The sequence below is a fragment of the Bubalus bubalis genome, chromosome 17 (assembly GCF_019923935.1).
Source record: "Bubalus bubalis isolate 160015118507 breed Murrah chromosome 17, NDDB_SH_1, whole genome shotgun sequence".
NCBI classification, from domain to species: domain Eukaryota; kingdom Metazoa; phylum Chordata; class Mammalia; order Artiodactyla; family Bovidae; genus Bubalus; species Bubalus bubalis.
Genome location: NC_059173.1, coordinates 20,748,247 through 20,763,951, shown reverse-complemented (window position 1 = coordinate 20,763,951; position 15,705 = coordinate 20,748,247). Strand labels below are relative to the sequence as shown.

Sequence of the window (15,705 nt, the reverse complement as noted above, 5' to 3'; positions counted from 1 at the left end):
TTGTCTTTTTATGACTGGCTTATTTGAAAGCCCTCAAGGTTCATTCATGTTGTATTAAAAGCACATGGCAGAATCTCCTCCCTTTTTAAAGCTGAATAATATTCCATTGTACAGATATACCACACTTTATTTATCCACTGATCTATCAATGGACCCTTGGGTTATTTCCAGGTTTTGGTGGTTGTGAATAGTGCTGCCATGAACATCAGTGTTCAAATATCTCTTCAAGACTCTGCTTTCAATTATTTGTGTATATGCACAAAATGGAACTGCTGAATCATATGGCCTGGGCTTGCACTTTAAAATAAAATTTTGCAACCATAATTCAAAAAGACACATGTACCCCAACATTCATTGCAGTGCTGTTTACAATAGCCAGGACATGGAAGCAACCTAAATATCCATCAATGGATGAATGCGTAATGAAGTTGTGGTACATATGTACAATGGAATACTACTCAGCCATGAAAAGGAATGAAATTGGGTCATTTGTAGTCATGTGGATGGACCTAGAGTCTCTCATACTTGAAGTTAGAAAGAGGAAAACAAATATCATATATTAATGCATGTATATGGAATCTAGAAAAAGGGTACAGATGAATCTATTTGCAGGGCAGGAATAGAGATGCAGATGTAGAGCATGGTCATGTGAACACAGCAAGGAGAGGGGAGCGGGGGATGAATTGGGAGAGTAGCACTGACCTCTACCATGTATAAAATGGACAGCTAGTGGGAAGCTACTGGACAGCATAGGTAGCTCAGTCTGGTGCTCTGTGACGACCGGGAAGGATGGGATGGGAGAAGGGTGGGAAGGATCAAGAGGGAAGGGATATATTAATATGTATACCTGTAAGTGATTCACATTGCTGTACAGCAGAAACTAACAGAATATTGTAAAGCAATTTTACTCCAATAAAAATAATAAATTAAAAATAAATAAAATATGTATGTCACACTCTCACATGAATAATTAGGTGTCAGAGGCAAAATAAGATCTGCCCCAATAATGGTCTTGATCTCCAGAATTTGTGAATACGTTATATGACAAGGAGGAATTAGGTAGCAGATGGAGTTAAGGTCACCCATTAGCTGACCTTAAAACAAAGAGATGATCCTGGATTATCTAGGTGGGTCCAATGCATAATGAGTATCCTTACAACAGGAATGTGGATATGAACACACACACGACCTTCACACTACTACACTCTTGTTACTATGATTGTTACTATGACTATTCACTCAGGGCCCATCACAATGTAATGGCATATAAGATTGATGGCATATAATATTGTACTTCATAAATTCCTACTGAATTTCTCCACTAAATAAACAAACCTACTTCCTTTTGGTTACCTGTTTTGGTTATACAACATGCTATTTTGGGGAAATTCCACAGTTTCTCTGAATCTAGATGAGAAAGACAACAGTGTGGTCCCATTGCTTACACTTTGCCAAGTGTATTTTCACTGCTACAACAGCCACAGATTTGGTTCAGTTACCTCTTTACAATACTGTGCAAGGATATCATTAAATTTCATCATCATTTGTCGATTAATGGCCTCCCGTGAACGAATATGTTTAAATTTTAAAAGCATATCAAATGCTGCTTCAGCTGATCGAAGTGTCTTAAAAGATTCATCAATAAAATGTTTTGCTTCTTTCTCAATAACCTGACAAAAACAAACAAAAAAAGCCAAGAAAAAAACTCTTAGGACCCTGTGATTGTCCCACAAAAAGCAAAATGTCAAGAAAGAAGCAAAACAAACCAAATCAGTATCTTGAGAAGGATTTCCATTGTACTCTAGTGGAAGCTATAGTGTTAGCTACAGTATAGGTAGGTACAACTCTTTGCAACCCCAGGGACTGTAACCAACCAGGCTCCTCTGTCCATGGAATTCTTCAGACAAGAATCCTGGAGTGGGTTGCCATTCCCTTCTCCTGAGGATCTTCCTGACCCAGGGATTGAACCTGGGCCTCCTGCATTGCAGGCAGATTCTTTACTATCTGAGCCACCAGGACTTCCCTTAGTGGAGGCTGGGGTCCAAATAAAAATAGCAGACCAGCTGCTGCATCGGTTTTCTGCTCTCTCCCTTCCACTAGTCAAAATGATGGAAAAGGAAATTTTTAAAATATTAACTCATATAGACAAAGAAATGGGAGAGGACACAACAGCAGAGATAGTTCAGGTAAACCCATTCCACCCGGGGAGTAGGAGTGGGGACAGAGGACATTGAGAAATGTTCATTTTCACCTTATGCTATTCTGCACTGTTTTCATTTTTCATCAGAAAAGCAGGGATCCCTTTTTATGATTTGGAAAAAAAAAAAAAACCCTAAACATAACTAAATAACCCAACAGAATCACAGTATCCACTTTCAAGGTCAAATTGAAGGTTGTGTTACTTGCCAGGACTTCGATCTTGAAGTCGTCCATCACATATTTCCAGTACTGGGAGCACTTGATGCTGAAGGGGTCAAAGGTCAGGTTTTCCATGGGGGTGACCAGGCTGTCCACCCTGCACAGGACATCATCGATGCGCTTGGGATCCCCAGTCACTGCTTTCAGCTCTGGACCAAATATGTTGTAGAATTCTTCCACGACCTGTCCAATCAAACAAAACGAGGGAGATGATCATTTGGTTTTCTCATGATGCTCCCGATGTTATTAATAAATGGATTGTGTCACACAGGTAACTTCCTCTCAGTCTAAGCCCTTGGGTTACCCACTGCACAAAGGACCAGTCCCAGATGCCCTGATACAGATGTCAAAGTTTTCAGGCTCAGGACTCTACCCCCTCTTTCTATCTCTTCCCATCCTGCTCGTCCCCTGTTGCCTTATAGTCACTCCAGGCCTCTTTCAGATCCATGTTCCTTTCTGTCTCAGGGCCTTTGCACATACAGTGTAAAACGTCTAGATGCCTACTGTGTGTGTGTGTGTTAAGTCACTTCAGTCATGTCTGACTCTCTGTGATCCCGTGGGCTGTAGCCCACCAGGCTCCTCTGTCCATGGGATTCTCCAGGCAAGGATACTAGAGTGGGTTGCCATTCCATTCTCCAGGGGATCTTCCCAACCCAGGGATCAAACCCACATCTCTTACATCTCCTGCATGAATGGGCAGGTTTTATTTTTTATCACTTCTGCCACTTGGGAAGGCCCAGGTACCTACTGATCAGATCAGATCAGTCGCTCAGTCATGTCCGACTCTTTGCGACCCCATGAATCGCAGCACGCCAGGCCTCCCTGTCCATCACCAACTCCCGGAGTTCACTCAGACTCACGTCCATAGAGTCAGTGATGCCATCCAGCCATCTCATCCTCTGTCATCCCCTGCTCCTCCTGCCCCCAATCCCTCCCAGCATCAGAGTCTTTTCCAATGAGTCAACTCTTTGCATGAGGTGGCCAAAGTACTGGAGTTTCAGCTTTAGCATCATTCCCTTCAAAGAAATCCCAGGGCTGATCTCCTTCAGAATGGACTGGTTGGATCTCCTTGCAGTTCAAGGGACTCTCAAGAGTCTTCTCCAACACCACAGTTCAAAAGCATCAATTCTTTGGCACTCAGCCTTCTTCACAGTCCAACTCTCACATCCATACATGACCACAGGAAAAACCATAGCCTTGACTAGACGAACCTTTGTTGGCAAAGTAATGTCTCTGCTTTTGAATATGCTATCTAGGTTGGTCATAACTTTCCTTCCAAGGAGTAAGCATCTTTTAATTTCATGGCTGCAGTCACCATCTGCAGTGATTTTGGAGCCCAGAAAAATAAAGTCTGACACTGTTTCCACATCTATTTCCCATGAAGTGGTGGGACCAGATGCCATGATCTTCATTTTCTGAATGTTGAGCTTTAAGCCAACTTTTTCACTCTCCACTTTCACTTTCATCAAGAGGCTTTTGAGTTCCTCTTCACTTTCTACCATAAGGGTGGTGTCATCTGCATATCTGAGGTTATTGATATTTCTCCCGGCAATCTTGATTCCAGCTTGTGTTTCTTCCAGCCCAGCGTTTCTCATGATGTACTCTGCATATAAGTTAAATAAGCAGGGTGACAATATACAGCCTTGACGAACTCCTTTTCCTATTTGGAACCAGTCTGTTGTTCCATGTCCAGTTCTAACTGTTGCTTCCTGACCTGCATACAAATTTCTCAAGAGGCAGATCAGGTGGTCTGGTATTCCCAGCTCTTTCAGAATTTTCCACAGTTTATTGTGATCCACACAGTCAAAGGCTTTGGCACAGTCAATAAAGCAGAAATAGATGTTTTTCTGGAACTCTGTTGCTTTTTCTATGATCCAGCGGATGTTGGCAGTTTGATCTCTGGTTCCTCTGCCTTTTCTAAAACCAGCTTGAACATCAGGAAGTTCACAGTTCACGTATTGCTGAAGCCTAGCTTGGAGAATTTTGAGCATTACTTTACTAGCGTGTGAGATGAGTGCAATTGTGCAGTAGTTTAAGCATTCTTTGGCATTGCCTTTCTTTGGGATTGGAATGAAAACTGACCTTTTCCAGTTCTGTGGCCACTGCTGAGGTTTCCAAATTTGCTGGCATATTGAGTGCAGCACTTTTACAGCATCATCTTTCAGGATTTGGAATAGCTCAACTGGAATTCCATCACCTCCACTAGCTTTGTTCGTAGTGATGCTTTCTAAGGCCCACTTGACTTCACATTCCAGGATGTCTGGCTCTAGGTCAGTGATCACACCATCATGATTATCTGGGTTGTGAAGATCTTTTTTGTACAGTTCTTCTGTGTATTCTTGCCATCTCTTCTTAATATCTTCTGCTTCTGTTAGGTCCATACCATTTTTGTCCTTTATCGAGGCCGTCTTTGCATGAAATGTTCCCTTGGTATCTCTGATTTTCTTGAAGAGATCCCTAGTCTTTCCCATTCTGTTGTTTTCCTCTATTTCTTTGCATTGATTGCTGAAGAAGGCTTTCTTATCTCTTCTTGCTATTCTTTGGAACTCTGCATTCAGATGTTTATATCTTTCCTTTTCTCCTTTGCTTTTCGCTTCTCTTCTTTTCACAGCTATTTGTAAGGCCTCCTCAGACAGCCATTTTGCTTTTTTGCATTTCTTTTCCATGGAGATGGTCTTGATCTCTGTCTCCTGTACAATGTCACGAACCTCATTCCACAGTTCATCAGGCACTCTATGTATCACATCTAGGCCCTTAAATCTATTTCTCACTTCCACTGTATAATCATAAGGGATTTGATTTAGGTCATACCTGAATGGTCTAGTGGTTTTCCCTACTTTCTTCAATTTCAGTCTGAATTTGGCAATAAGGAGTTCATGGTCTGAGCCACAGTCAGCTCCCGGTCTTGTTTTTGCTGACTGTATAAAGCTTCTCCATCTTTGGCTGCAAAGAATATAATCAATCTGATTTCGGTGTTGACCATCTGGTGATGTCCATGTATAGAGTCTTCTCTTGTGTTGTTGGAAAAGGGTGTTTATTATGACCAGTGCATTTTCTTGGCAAAACTCTGTTCGTCTTTGCCCTGCTTCATTCCATATTCCAAGGCCAAATTTGCCTGTTCCTCCAGGTGTTTCTTGACTTCCTACTTTTGCATTCCAGTCCCCTATAATGAAAAGGACATCTTTTTTGGGTGTTAGTTCTACCAGGTCTTGTAGGTCTTCATAGAAACGTTCAACTTCAGCTTCTTCAGCATTACTGGTTGGGGCATAGACTTGGATTACTGTGATATTGAATGGTTTGCCTTGGAAACGAACAGAGATCATTCTGTTGTTTTTGAGATTGCATCCAAATACTGCATTTCGGACTCTTTTGTTGACCACGATGGCCACTCCCTTTCTTCTGAGGGATTCTTGCCGGCAGTAGTAGATATAATGGTCATCTGAGTTAAATTCACCCATTCCAGTCCATTTCAGTTCGCTGATTCCTAGAATGTCAACATTCACTCTTGCCATCTCTTGTTTGACCACTTCCAATTTGCCTTGATTCATGGACCTGACGTTCCAGGTTCCTATGCAATATTGCTCTTTACAGCATTGGACCTTGCTTCTATCACCAGTCACATCCACAGCTGGGTATTCTTTTTGCTTTGGCTCCATCTCTTCATTCTTTCTGGAGTTATTTCTCCACTGATCTCCAGTAGCATATTGGGCACCTACTGACCTGGGGAGTTTCTCTTTCAGTATCCTATCATTTTGCCTTTTCATAGTGTTCATGGGGTTCTCAAGGCAAGAATACTGAAGTGGTTTGCCATTCCCTTCTCCAGTGGACCACATTCTGTCAAATCTCTCCACCATGACCCGCCCGTCTTGGGTTGCCCCACGGGCATGGCTTAGTTTCATTGAGTTAGACAAGGCTGTGGTCCTAGTGTGATTAGATTGACTAGTTTTCTGTGAGTATGGTTTCAGTGTGTTTGCCCTCTGATGCCCTCTTGCAACACCTACCGTCTTACTTGGGTTTCTCTTACCTTGGGCGTGGGATATCTCTTCACGGCTGCTCCAGCAAAGCACAGCCATTGCTCCTTACCTTGGACAAGGGGTGTCTCCTCACCGCCACCCTTCCTGACCTTCAATGTGGGATAGCTCCTCTAGGCCCTCCTGCGCCCGTGCAGCCACGGCTCCTTGGTACCTACTACTCATCATTAAATATGCCTTCATCTTGTCTGATCCTTTAGAACAGGGTAGGCCCCTACATGGGTAACTCAAACAGTAAAGAATCTGCCTGCAATGCGAGAGAACTGGGTTCAATCCCTGGGTCAGGAAGATCCCCTGGAGAAGGGCACAGCGACCCACTCCAGTATTCTTGCCTGGAGAATTCCATGGACAGAGGAGCCTGATGGGCTACAGCCCATGGGGTCGAAAAGAGTCGGACACGACTGTGTGACTAACACTTTCACTTTCAGGCCCCTACACACACTTCCAGAGCCCCCTCTCTTCCCCTTTCTTAGCGCTCATCTCAGCTGTAGCTATGGAACTGAGTGATTTTTTTCCTCTCAAAAAATAAGAATTTTTTGAGGTGGACCATTTTTAAAGTCTTTATTGAATTTGCTACATTACTGCTTCTGTTTTATGTTTTTGGTTTCTTTCGCCTGAGAACCACGTGGGATCTTATCTCCCCAACCAGGGATGGAACCCGCACCCCATGCGTTGGAATGCAAAGTCTTAACCACGGACCACCAGAGGAGTCCTTCCGTGTGATTAGCATGTCCACCTTCTTTCTCTTCCACTAGACTGTGAGCTCCATGAGGCAGAGATGATGTACATACAGGGCAGGCTTCATAGGTGTGGGACTCAGGCAGGCGCACAGGTCCCCAGGCTCCAGAGGGCTCTGGGCTGGATTAAAGGCTCTGCTATCACCATCCTGAAATTCTCGACCACTTTATCTCTGAGCTTGTGTTTTGTAAATGAAGTCTGAGGGGGAGGCCATCACGCATGTGTGTGAGCAGAGGAGATAGGCAAAAGCTGGGTGTGGGCTGTCCACGACACCCCATCAACAGGCAGCGTGTGAGGCCCCGTGAGCAGAGACTCCTAGCAGAGCCATGATGCGCAGGAGTTCAGGGAGACTCAGGGCCAGTACGAGTCATCATGTTGCAGCTGCGATGAGTAAACAAGGACAGTGACAGCTCAGAGAGGCCACCTTCTCCCTCTGAAGCAGAGCTGGCTTCCAATATTGCATAATAATCACAAATAGAGTATAACCTTTAATACTGTGAATCCTACTGTACAACTGTAACCTATATAATGTACACCAACTACATTTCAATTTTCTAAAACAAATGTTTAAAACAAGAAAACCAAGGAAAACCACTGGCAGTCCAGTGGTTAAGATTCTGCAATTTCACTGCCAAGGGCCCAGGTTCAATCTCTGGTTGGGAAAATAAGATCCTGCAAGCTGAGCACTGTGGGCATTTAAAAAAAAAAAAAAAGTGGGGAGATGGGCGGGGGAATGTCACAAAACTGAAGGGACAGCTGCAAAGGTCAGGTGTGCTTTGGGACATTCTGGAACATTCTGTCTGCTCTGCAGGCATCTCTCCTGGCCAGACCCTCCTGACCTCCCTGCTCCCAACTGACACGGAGAGATCCACATCGTCAAAAAGCCAAACTGCATTCCATGGAGCAAATCCCAGATCTGACCGCTTTTGCGTGCATTGAAGACCCAGCCTCCCTACCTGCAGGATGTCATAGAGGTCCTGGCAGATGGTGGCCATGTAATCTGTTCTCTCAAACAGCCGTTTCCGATCAAACTCCCACCGAGCTTCTCTCCCCGAAGCCTCAATCTTGGCCCGGGTGTCAAAATAGGCCTTTTTCCACATGTTGAGGGTGTTCCTGGCCTCCAAGGTCTTGTGCTGTGCGCTCGCTCGGTTTTCTCTGGGAAGCAAAGAGACACTTTGATGCACAGGAGGGCAGAGCTGCGGGGAGGTGGGGAGTTGGAGCCACACTGCTCCCTGGTGGGGAGGGGCAGGTTCTAAGGGGACAATCCTAAGCAAGGAGCTGAGCCTCTCCGATGACATAGCCTCATCGCAAAAAGCTTCCCAGGCAAGAGACTGTTTCGCCAAGAAATTTGCAGCAAAGCGATTTGCAGTGGTGTGGGCAGGATTCCAAGCCACGGACCTTCACTGCAGCTGCCCCTCAATGGGCAAAGCTGTGGTTTACCCAATAAGTTTTCCGTTTGAGCTTGAAGGGAAGCTGGTGGCCTTGGGTCCACGGGGGGAGGGGGGAGGGGGCTGTAATACTGGAGGCAAAATGATAATAGTGAGATTTTGGTACCTATTTCACTTATATAGATTATTTTTTAAGAAAGTAAAAAAGAGAGCGAGCGAATTCTCTGACCGTCTGCTGGTTAGGACTCTGCACTTCTGCAGGGGGCACGGGTTCAATCCCTGGTCGGGGAACTAAGATCCTGCATGCAGCTCAGCCAAAATAAAAGAGAGAGAGGGAGTTTAAAAAAAAAAAAAAGATCGGTGTCCCCTTCCAGATTTGATCCTCAGAAGCTATTCCACCTGAGGGGATCCAAGGTCCTTGAGTGAGGTTCCCTCAGACCATGTGCCTCAGTCTCTCCAAGGATAATTTGCAACCCCATGGACTGTATCCACCATGCTTCTCTGTCCATAGACTTCTCCAGGAAAGAATACTGGAGTGGGTTGCCATTTCCTCCTCCATGGGATCTTCCCTACTCAGGGATTAAACCCAGGTCTCCTGCACTGCAGGCAGATTCTTTACTGTCTGAGCCACTAGGGAAGCCCCTAATTAAAGAAGATGGTCTTGATTAATCCACACAAGTGGAGTATCATTTGGCCATAAAAAGGAATGAAGCACTGATACAGGCTACACCATGGAGGAACCGTGAAAATACATGCTGAGTGGGAGGAACCAGTCATAAAAGACCACAAGTTGTCTGACTCCATCTGCATGAATGTTCAGAAGAGGCAAGTCCACAGAAAGTAGATCAGTGGTTGCCAGGGTTAGGAGGGGAGCGGGGAGGGGGAGAGGCAGCTAAAGGGCCCCGGGGTTTCTTTCTGGGATGAAGGAAACTTTCTAAAATCACTGATGACTGTGGATACACAACTCTGGATCTCTTGGGCTGGCCAAAAAGGTCATTGGGGTTTTTCCATTACATCTGCTGGAAAAACCTGAACGAACTTTTTCACCAACTTTGTACTAAAAGCATTCAATTGTATGTTTTAAATGGGTGATTTGTACAGAGTATGAATTATGTTTTGATAAAGCTGTTTAGGACTTCCCAGGTGGTGCTAGTGGCAAAGAACCCTCCTGCCAATCCTGGAGACATAAAGAGACGGGGGTTTGATGCCTGGGTTGGGAAGATCCCCTGAAGGAGGGCATGGCAGCCCACTCCAGCATTCTCGCCTGGAGAATCCCATGCACAGAGGAGCCTGGTGGGGGCTACAGCCCATGGGGTCACAAAGAGTGGGGCAGGACACTTGGCACACACACATAGCGGTTTAAGGGCTTAAGAGTCACACAGCGCCGCCCGGTCTTACTTGAACAACGTCCGCAGATTCACCACCTTGCAGACTCTCTCCGCGATCTCCCAGGCAATGCGCTCCATGAGCGGAATCATCCTCTCGTCTTTGTTGTAGTGGCGGGAGATAATCCACACCATCCTCAGGGCGCTCATCATGGAGGGGATTGTTTCCAAGACAACGTGAAAGCTGGATCCGTGCGTGATGTTCTAACCGGAGAGGCGGGTGCAAACGAAAGAGCAAGGCAGGCTGGCTCAGTCTCAGGGCAACCGGTGTAAGAGAACAAGCAGTGTGCAGGAAGTTTCCCTTTTTTTAATTTAAAAGATATTTTAAGATGGTACGGAAATACTCAAATGAACTTTTTGGCCAACCCAATTATTAAATGTATTTCTGGATTTTATTACTTTGGGGGTGGGGGGAATGTGCTCCTGTTGCAGGTCTCTCAAGTTTAAAATTTTTTTTAACATTCTTTTCCATATTCTTTTCCATGATGGCTTACCACAGGATATTGAATATTATCCCCTGTACAATACGGTAGGACCTTGTTGTTTCTCCATCTATAGTGTACTTAGCAGTTTGCATCTGCTAGCCCCAACCTCCCACTCCTATCTTCTCCCACCCACCTCCCTCTTGGCAACCACCGTCTATTCTCTATGTCCCTGATTCTTGTTTCTGTTCCATAGATAGGTTCATTTGTGTCATATTTTGGATTCCACATATAAGCGATATAATACGGTATTTGTCTTTCTCTTTTTGACTTACTTCACTTAGTGTAATGATCTCTGGTTGCATCCGTGTTGTTGCAAATGGCATTATTTCGTCCTTTTTCTGGCTGAGTAATATTTCATTGTATACATGTAACACTTCTATATCCATTCATCTGTTGATGGACATTTAGGTTGCTTCCCTGTCTTGGCTACTGTACACAGTGCTGCTAGGAACATAGGGGTGCATGTATCTTTTTGAATTAGACTCTTGTCTGGCTATACAATAGCCCAGGAGTGAGATAGCTGGATCATATGGTAATTCTATTTTTGGTTTTCTGAGGAAAAGTGAAAGTGAAGTCGCTCAGTCACGTCCAACTCTTTGCAACCCCATGGACTGTAGCCTACCAGGTTTCTCCATCCATGGGATTCTCCAGGCAAGAATACTGGAATGGGTTACCATTTCCTTCTCCAGGAGATCTTCCCGACCCAAGGATCGAACCTGGGTCTTCTGCATTGGAGGCAGACTCTTTAACCTCTGAGCCACCAGGGAAGCCCATATTTCTTTGAGCCCCCCTTTTTTTTGCGGGGGTGGGGGCAAGAATACTGGATTGGGCTGCCATTCCCTTCTCCAGGAGATCTTCCTGACCCAGGGAATACTATTTTCCACAGTGGCTGCACCAGCTTACATTCCCACCAATAGTGTAGGACATTCTTCTCAATTAAAAAAAAAAGTTCTTATCATGGAAGAAAGTGTTTAACAAACAAAAGAAGTTTGAAATAGGTAGGTCTGTATGCACTGACATGGAAAGATAAGATTTACAATTAAAATAAATAAAGCAATTTGCAGATATATATATGGAGTATGGATGCATGTATACATATGTAATTATTCTATATTTAGTGGCAAGAGTGCCACTGAGTGGATCAAAGTTGGCATTGCTGCTGCTGCTGCTGCTAAGTCACTTCAGTTGTGTCCGACTCTGTGCGACCCCATAGACGGCAGCCCACCAGGCTCCCCCATCCCTGGGTTTCTCCAGGCAAGAACACTGGAGTGGGTTGCCATTTCCTTCTCCAATGCATGAAAGTGAAAAGTGAAAGTGAAGTCGCTCAGTTGTGTCCGACTCTTAGCGACCCCATGGACTGCAGCCTACCAGGCTCCTCCGCCCATGGGATTTTCCAGGCAAGAGTACTGGAGTGGGGTGCCATTGCCTTCTCCGAGGTAATTTTATCCAGTGCCAGTATTTTCCAGGGTATGTGTCCTTTGGCAAGAAGTAAGATGATTTTTGACAACAGAACTTTTAAAAAATATACTTATTTTAAGGAAAAAATATATACTTAAAGGAACTTTCAAGATTGTTAATGCATGAAATGTTTTGCTACCATCTGATCTTGATTTCTTCTATTAACTTCATTTCCAGTTTTCTAAATAGTTGATTAAAACTTAAGAAAGAGAAAATATATACTTACTTTAGTGTACATTAGAAATAACTGTTGTTATATCAAACCAATACCTGCACAGGCTTGATTGTTTAAGATGAGTCTATATTACCCACACAAAAATATATTAATAAATCTAAAGTTAACTTAAAGAAAAGTAAGTTTCCGATTCACAAAGGGATGGCAAAAAACCACAAAAGCAATTACATGAGTGCTAGAAGCTGGCCTTTCACTGGTCTTCGCAAGCCACTTACTCTGCAGAGATGATAAATAAAGTTCAAGCAAGGAAACGTTATCACCAACATCCATTTAGAGGCAGATTCCACTTGGACCTCAAGCCCTCGGATTTGACCAGCTGTTTTATCGCTTTCAGGGGACCACCTAGATCCTTATCTAGGGGCCACTTGTGCTGCTGTTGACCCCTGATGCTGCTCCTGACATGCTGTGTGCTCTGCATGCATAAGTTAACTTGAACCTTCCAGCCACCGTTTGAGGTAGGTTCTCTCATGAGCTCAGTTTTCCAGAGAAGGAAACAGGCTCCGTGAGGTTGTATATGCACCTGCGGGATATTCAGGACTGGGGTCAACACATTCACAGGACTTCACCACACATAGAGCACCCCCCAACCACACAAACAGGACTCCTACTGGCCTCATTACTAGAACAGTAATAATGACTGCTGGCCTTGGAATACTGTACTGTGTGCACGATAAATCAGAAGGGAGAGGAATTGTGAAAGAGGAAATTACACTTGTGGTGGGAATGTAATAAAATGGTGCGCTCACTGTGGAAAAGAGTTAAATATAAAATGTTCACGGACAGTTAAATATAGAAATATTGGGACTTCCCTAGTGGTCCAGTGGTTAAGAGTCTGCCTTTCAATGCAGGGGACATGGGCTCCATTCCTGGTCAGAGAAGTAAGATTCCACATGCCCTGGGGCAACTTAGCCTCTGCACCCCAACTAAGGAGCCGACAAGCCACAATGAAGACCCCCCCACCCCCGTGTGCTGCAACTAAGACCCAACACAGCTGTAAATAAAGAAATGTTTTTTTGAAAACACAGAATTATCATACGACCCAATAATTCTACTCCTGGGTATATGCTCAAACGAATTGAAAGCAGAGATTCAAACAAATATCTGTGCACCCAGATTCATAGCAGCATTCTTCACAATAGCCAAAAGGTGGGAAACAACCCAAAAGTCCATCAACAGAAGAATGGATAAGCAAAATGTGGTATATACAGTGGAAAATTACTGAGCCTTAAAAAGGAATGAGATTCGGACATATACTATAGCAAGGATGAATCGTGAAAACATTATGTTGGGACTTCCCTGGTGGTCCAGTGGCCAAGACTCCGAGCTTCCAATGCAGGGGACCCGGGTTCAATCCCTGATCAAGAAACTAGATCCCACATGCTGCAACTAAGACCCAGTGCAGTCAAATACAAAAAAAGAAAAGGAAAGAAAACATTATGCTGAGTGAAATAAACCATACACAGAAGGACAAATAGGGTATGGTTCCATTTCTATGAAATTCCTAAAATAGGCAAATTCATAGAGTTGGAAATTAGAATAGAGGTTACCAGGGGCTAGGGGGAAATCAGAGTTGTGGTTTAAGGGATGTTGAGTTCACGTTGAGGACAGTGAAAAAGTTTTGCATATAGGAGGTGACGATGGGTACCCAGCACTGGGTATGTATTGAATGTTACCAAACTTACTCTTACAAGTGGTTTCAATAATAAATATGTTATATATATTTTACTGCAATTTTTTAAATGCTGAATAAACAAACAGAAGTTAAATCCGTGTGGCTGACTTTCCAAACTACAGTGCACCCAGCCTACCTTGAAATGACGTTCCACTGTGGAAAGAAACCTCACGTTGTCTGAGGCCTCCATGTGGAACTTGAACAATTCAGTTAAGACGGGCTGCAAATTGGCCACAAGCAACGAATCTGACTCCTTCATCACATCCAAGACTTTTCTGACTATTGGAAGCTTTGTTTGTTCGTGCAGAGCACTTAGGGTGGCATTTCTTTCCCGCCAGAATTCAATTTCAGCCAGAGGACCATTACCCTGCGATGAGCACACAAACATCATCATCATTAGTGGGGAATGGACACTGTGGTTGCTCCTCCAGCATCCACGCCTCTCTTCCCAAAGGCTCTATATTTAGGAGCTAACCCATGCAAGGACTTCAGGGGCAGACACCTGACCTAGGACGGTCCAATCAGAGGGAATCTCAGGACTCCAGTTGGGAACGCTAGACACTACATCTTTCTCTGGACAAAGTGGTGTGGGAATGTGGAGTCAGAAACTGCTACAAGTTGTCACCATGAAGGAGACCAGCCCGAGGAGGAAACCCACTCAGAGAGGAGATTGGAACCAAGAAATTTACAGAGAAACCCAGCTAGATTGCCAGAGTCCTGATCCAACTGTATCTGAAACCAGCATTGCCCTCTAGACTTTTCAATGAGCCAGTAAATCCTCTTTCTTGCTTAAGCCAGCTTAGTTAGATTTCCTGGTTGTTTTTTTTTTTGTTTTGTTTTGTTTTGTTTTTTTCAGCTCAAACATCCTGACTGATATATAGTATTATCTTTATCAATATCAGGGAGACATCTGGTAGCACACTAACCTTAGAAAGCCCAAGAATGACATCTCAGGTATGTTTACTTTAATATTTTTAAGAAGGTCACAAAACAGTAAGAAAAGAGGCTAGATCACACAGATTCCAAGACTCTTGGCTCTTTCTCAGGATGGCAAGCATGAACTGGATTCAGTTCAGTTCAGTTTAGTTCAGTCGCTCAGTCGTGTCCGACTCTTTGCGACCCCATGAATCACAGCACGCCAGGCCTCCCTGTCCATCACCAACTCCCAGGGTTCACCCAGACTCAAGTCCATCAAGTCAGTGATGCCATCCAGCCATCTCATCCTCTGTCGTCCCCTGCTCCTCCTGCCCCCAATCCCTCCCAGCATCAGAGTCTTTTCCAATGAGTCAACTCTTCGCATGAGGTGGCCAAAGTACTGGAGTTTCAGCTTTAGCATCATTCCTTCCAAAGAAATCCCAGGGCTGATCTCCTTCAGAATGGACTGGTTGGACCTCCTTGCAGTCCAAGGGACTCTCAAGAGTCTTCTCCAACACCACGGTTCAAAAGCATCAATTCTTCAGCGCTCAGCCTTCTTCACAGTCCAACTCTCACATCCATACATGACCACAGGAAAAACCATAGCCTTGACTAGACGAACCTTTGTTGGCAAAGTAATGTCTCTGCTTTTCAATATGATATGTAGGTTGGTCATAACTTTCCTTCCAAGGAGTAAGCGTCTTTTAATTTCATGGCTGCAGTCACCATCTGCAGTGATTTTGGAGCCCAAAAAAATAAAGTCGGACACTGTTTCCACTGTTTCCCCATCTATTTCCCATGAAGTGATGGGACTGGATGCCATGATCTTCGTTTTCTGAATGTTGAGTTTTAAGCCAACTTTTTCACTCTTCACTTTCACTTTCATCAAGAGGCTTTTTAGTTCCTCTTCACTTTCTGCCATAAGGGTGGTGTCATCTGCATATCTGAGGTTATTGATATTTCTCCTGGCAATCTTGATT

The 15,705-nt window shown here is 44.3% G+C and overlaps 1 protein-coding gene across 1 annotated transcript in view; it reads right to left on the bottom strand.

The window, feature by feature from the left end:
* Window positions 1-15,705, bottom strand: part of DNAH10 (dynein axonemal heavy chain 10) — a 161,409-nt gene that overhangs the window by 124,298 nt on the left and 21,406 nt on the right. Inside the window, exons 8-12 of the mRNA XM_006056319.4 lie at window positions 13,947-14,177; window positions 9,974-10,164; window positions 8,144-8,342; window positions 2,407-2,601; window positions 1,500-1,670 (exon numbers count right to left, since the gene is read on the bottom strand). Coding sequence (XP_006056381.4) covers window positions 1,500-1,670; window positions 2,407-2,601; window positions 8,144-8,342; window positions 9,974-10,164; window positions 13,947-14,177 — 987 coding nt within the window. The remainder of the gene's footprint in view (window positions 1-1,499; window positions 1,671-2,406; window positions 2,602-8,143; window positions 8,343-9,973; window positions 10,165-13,946; window positions 14,178-15,705) is intronic.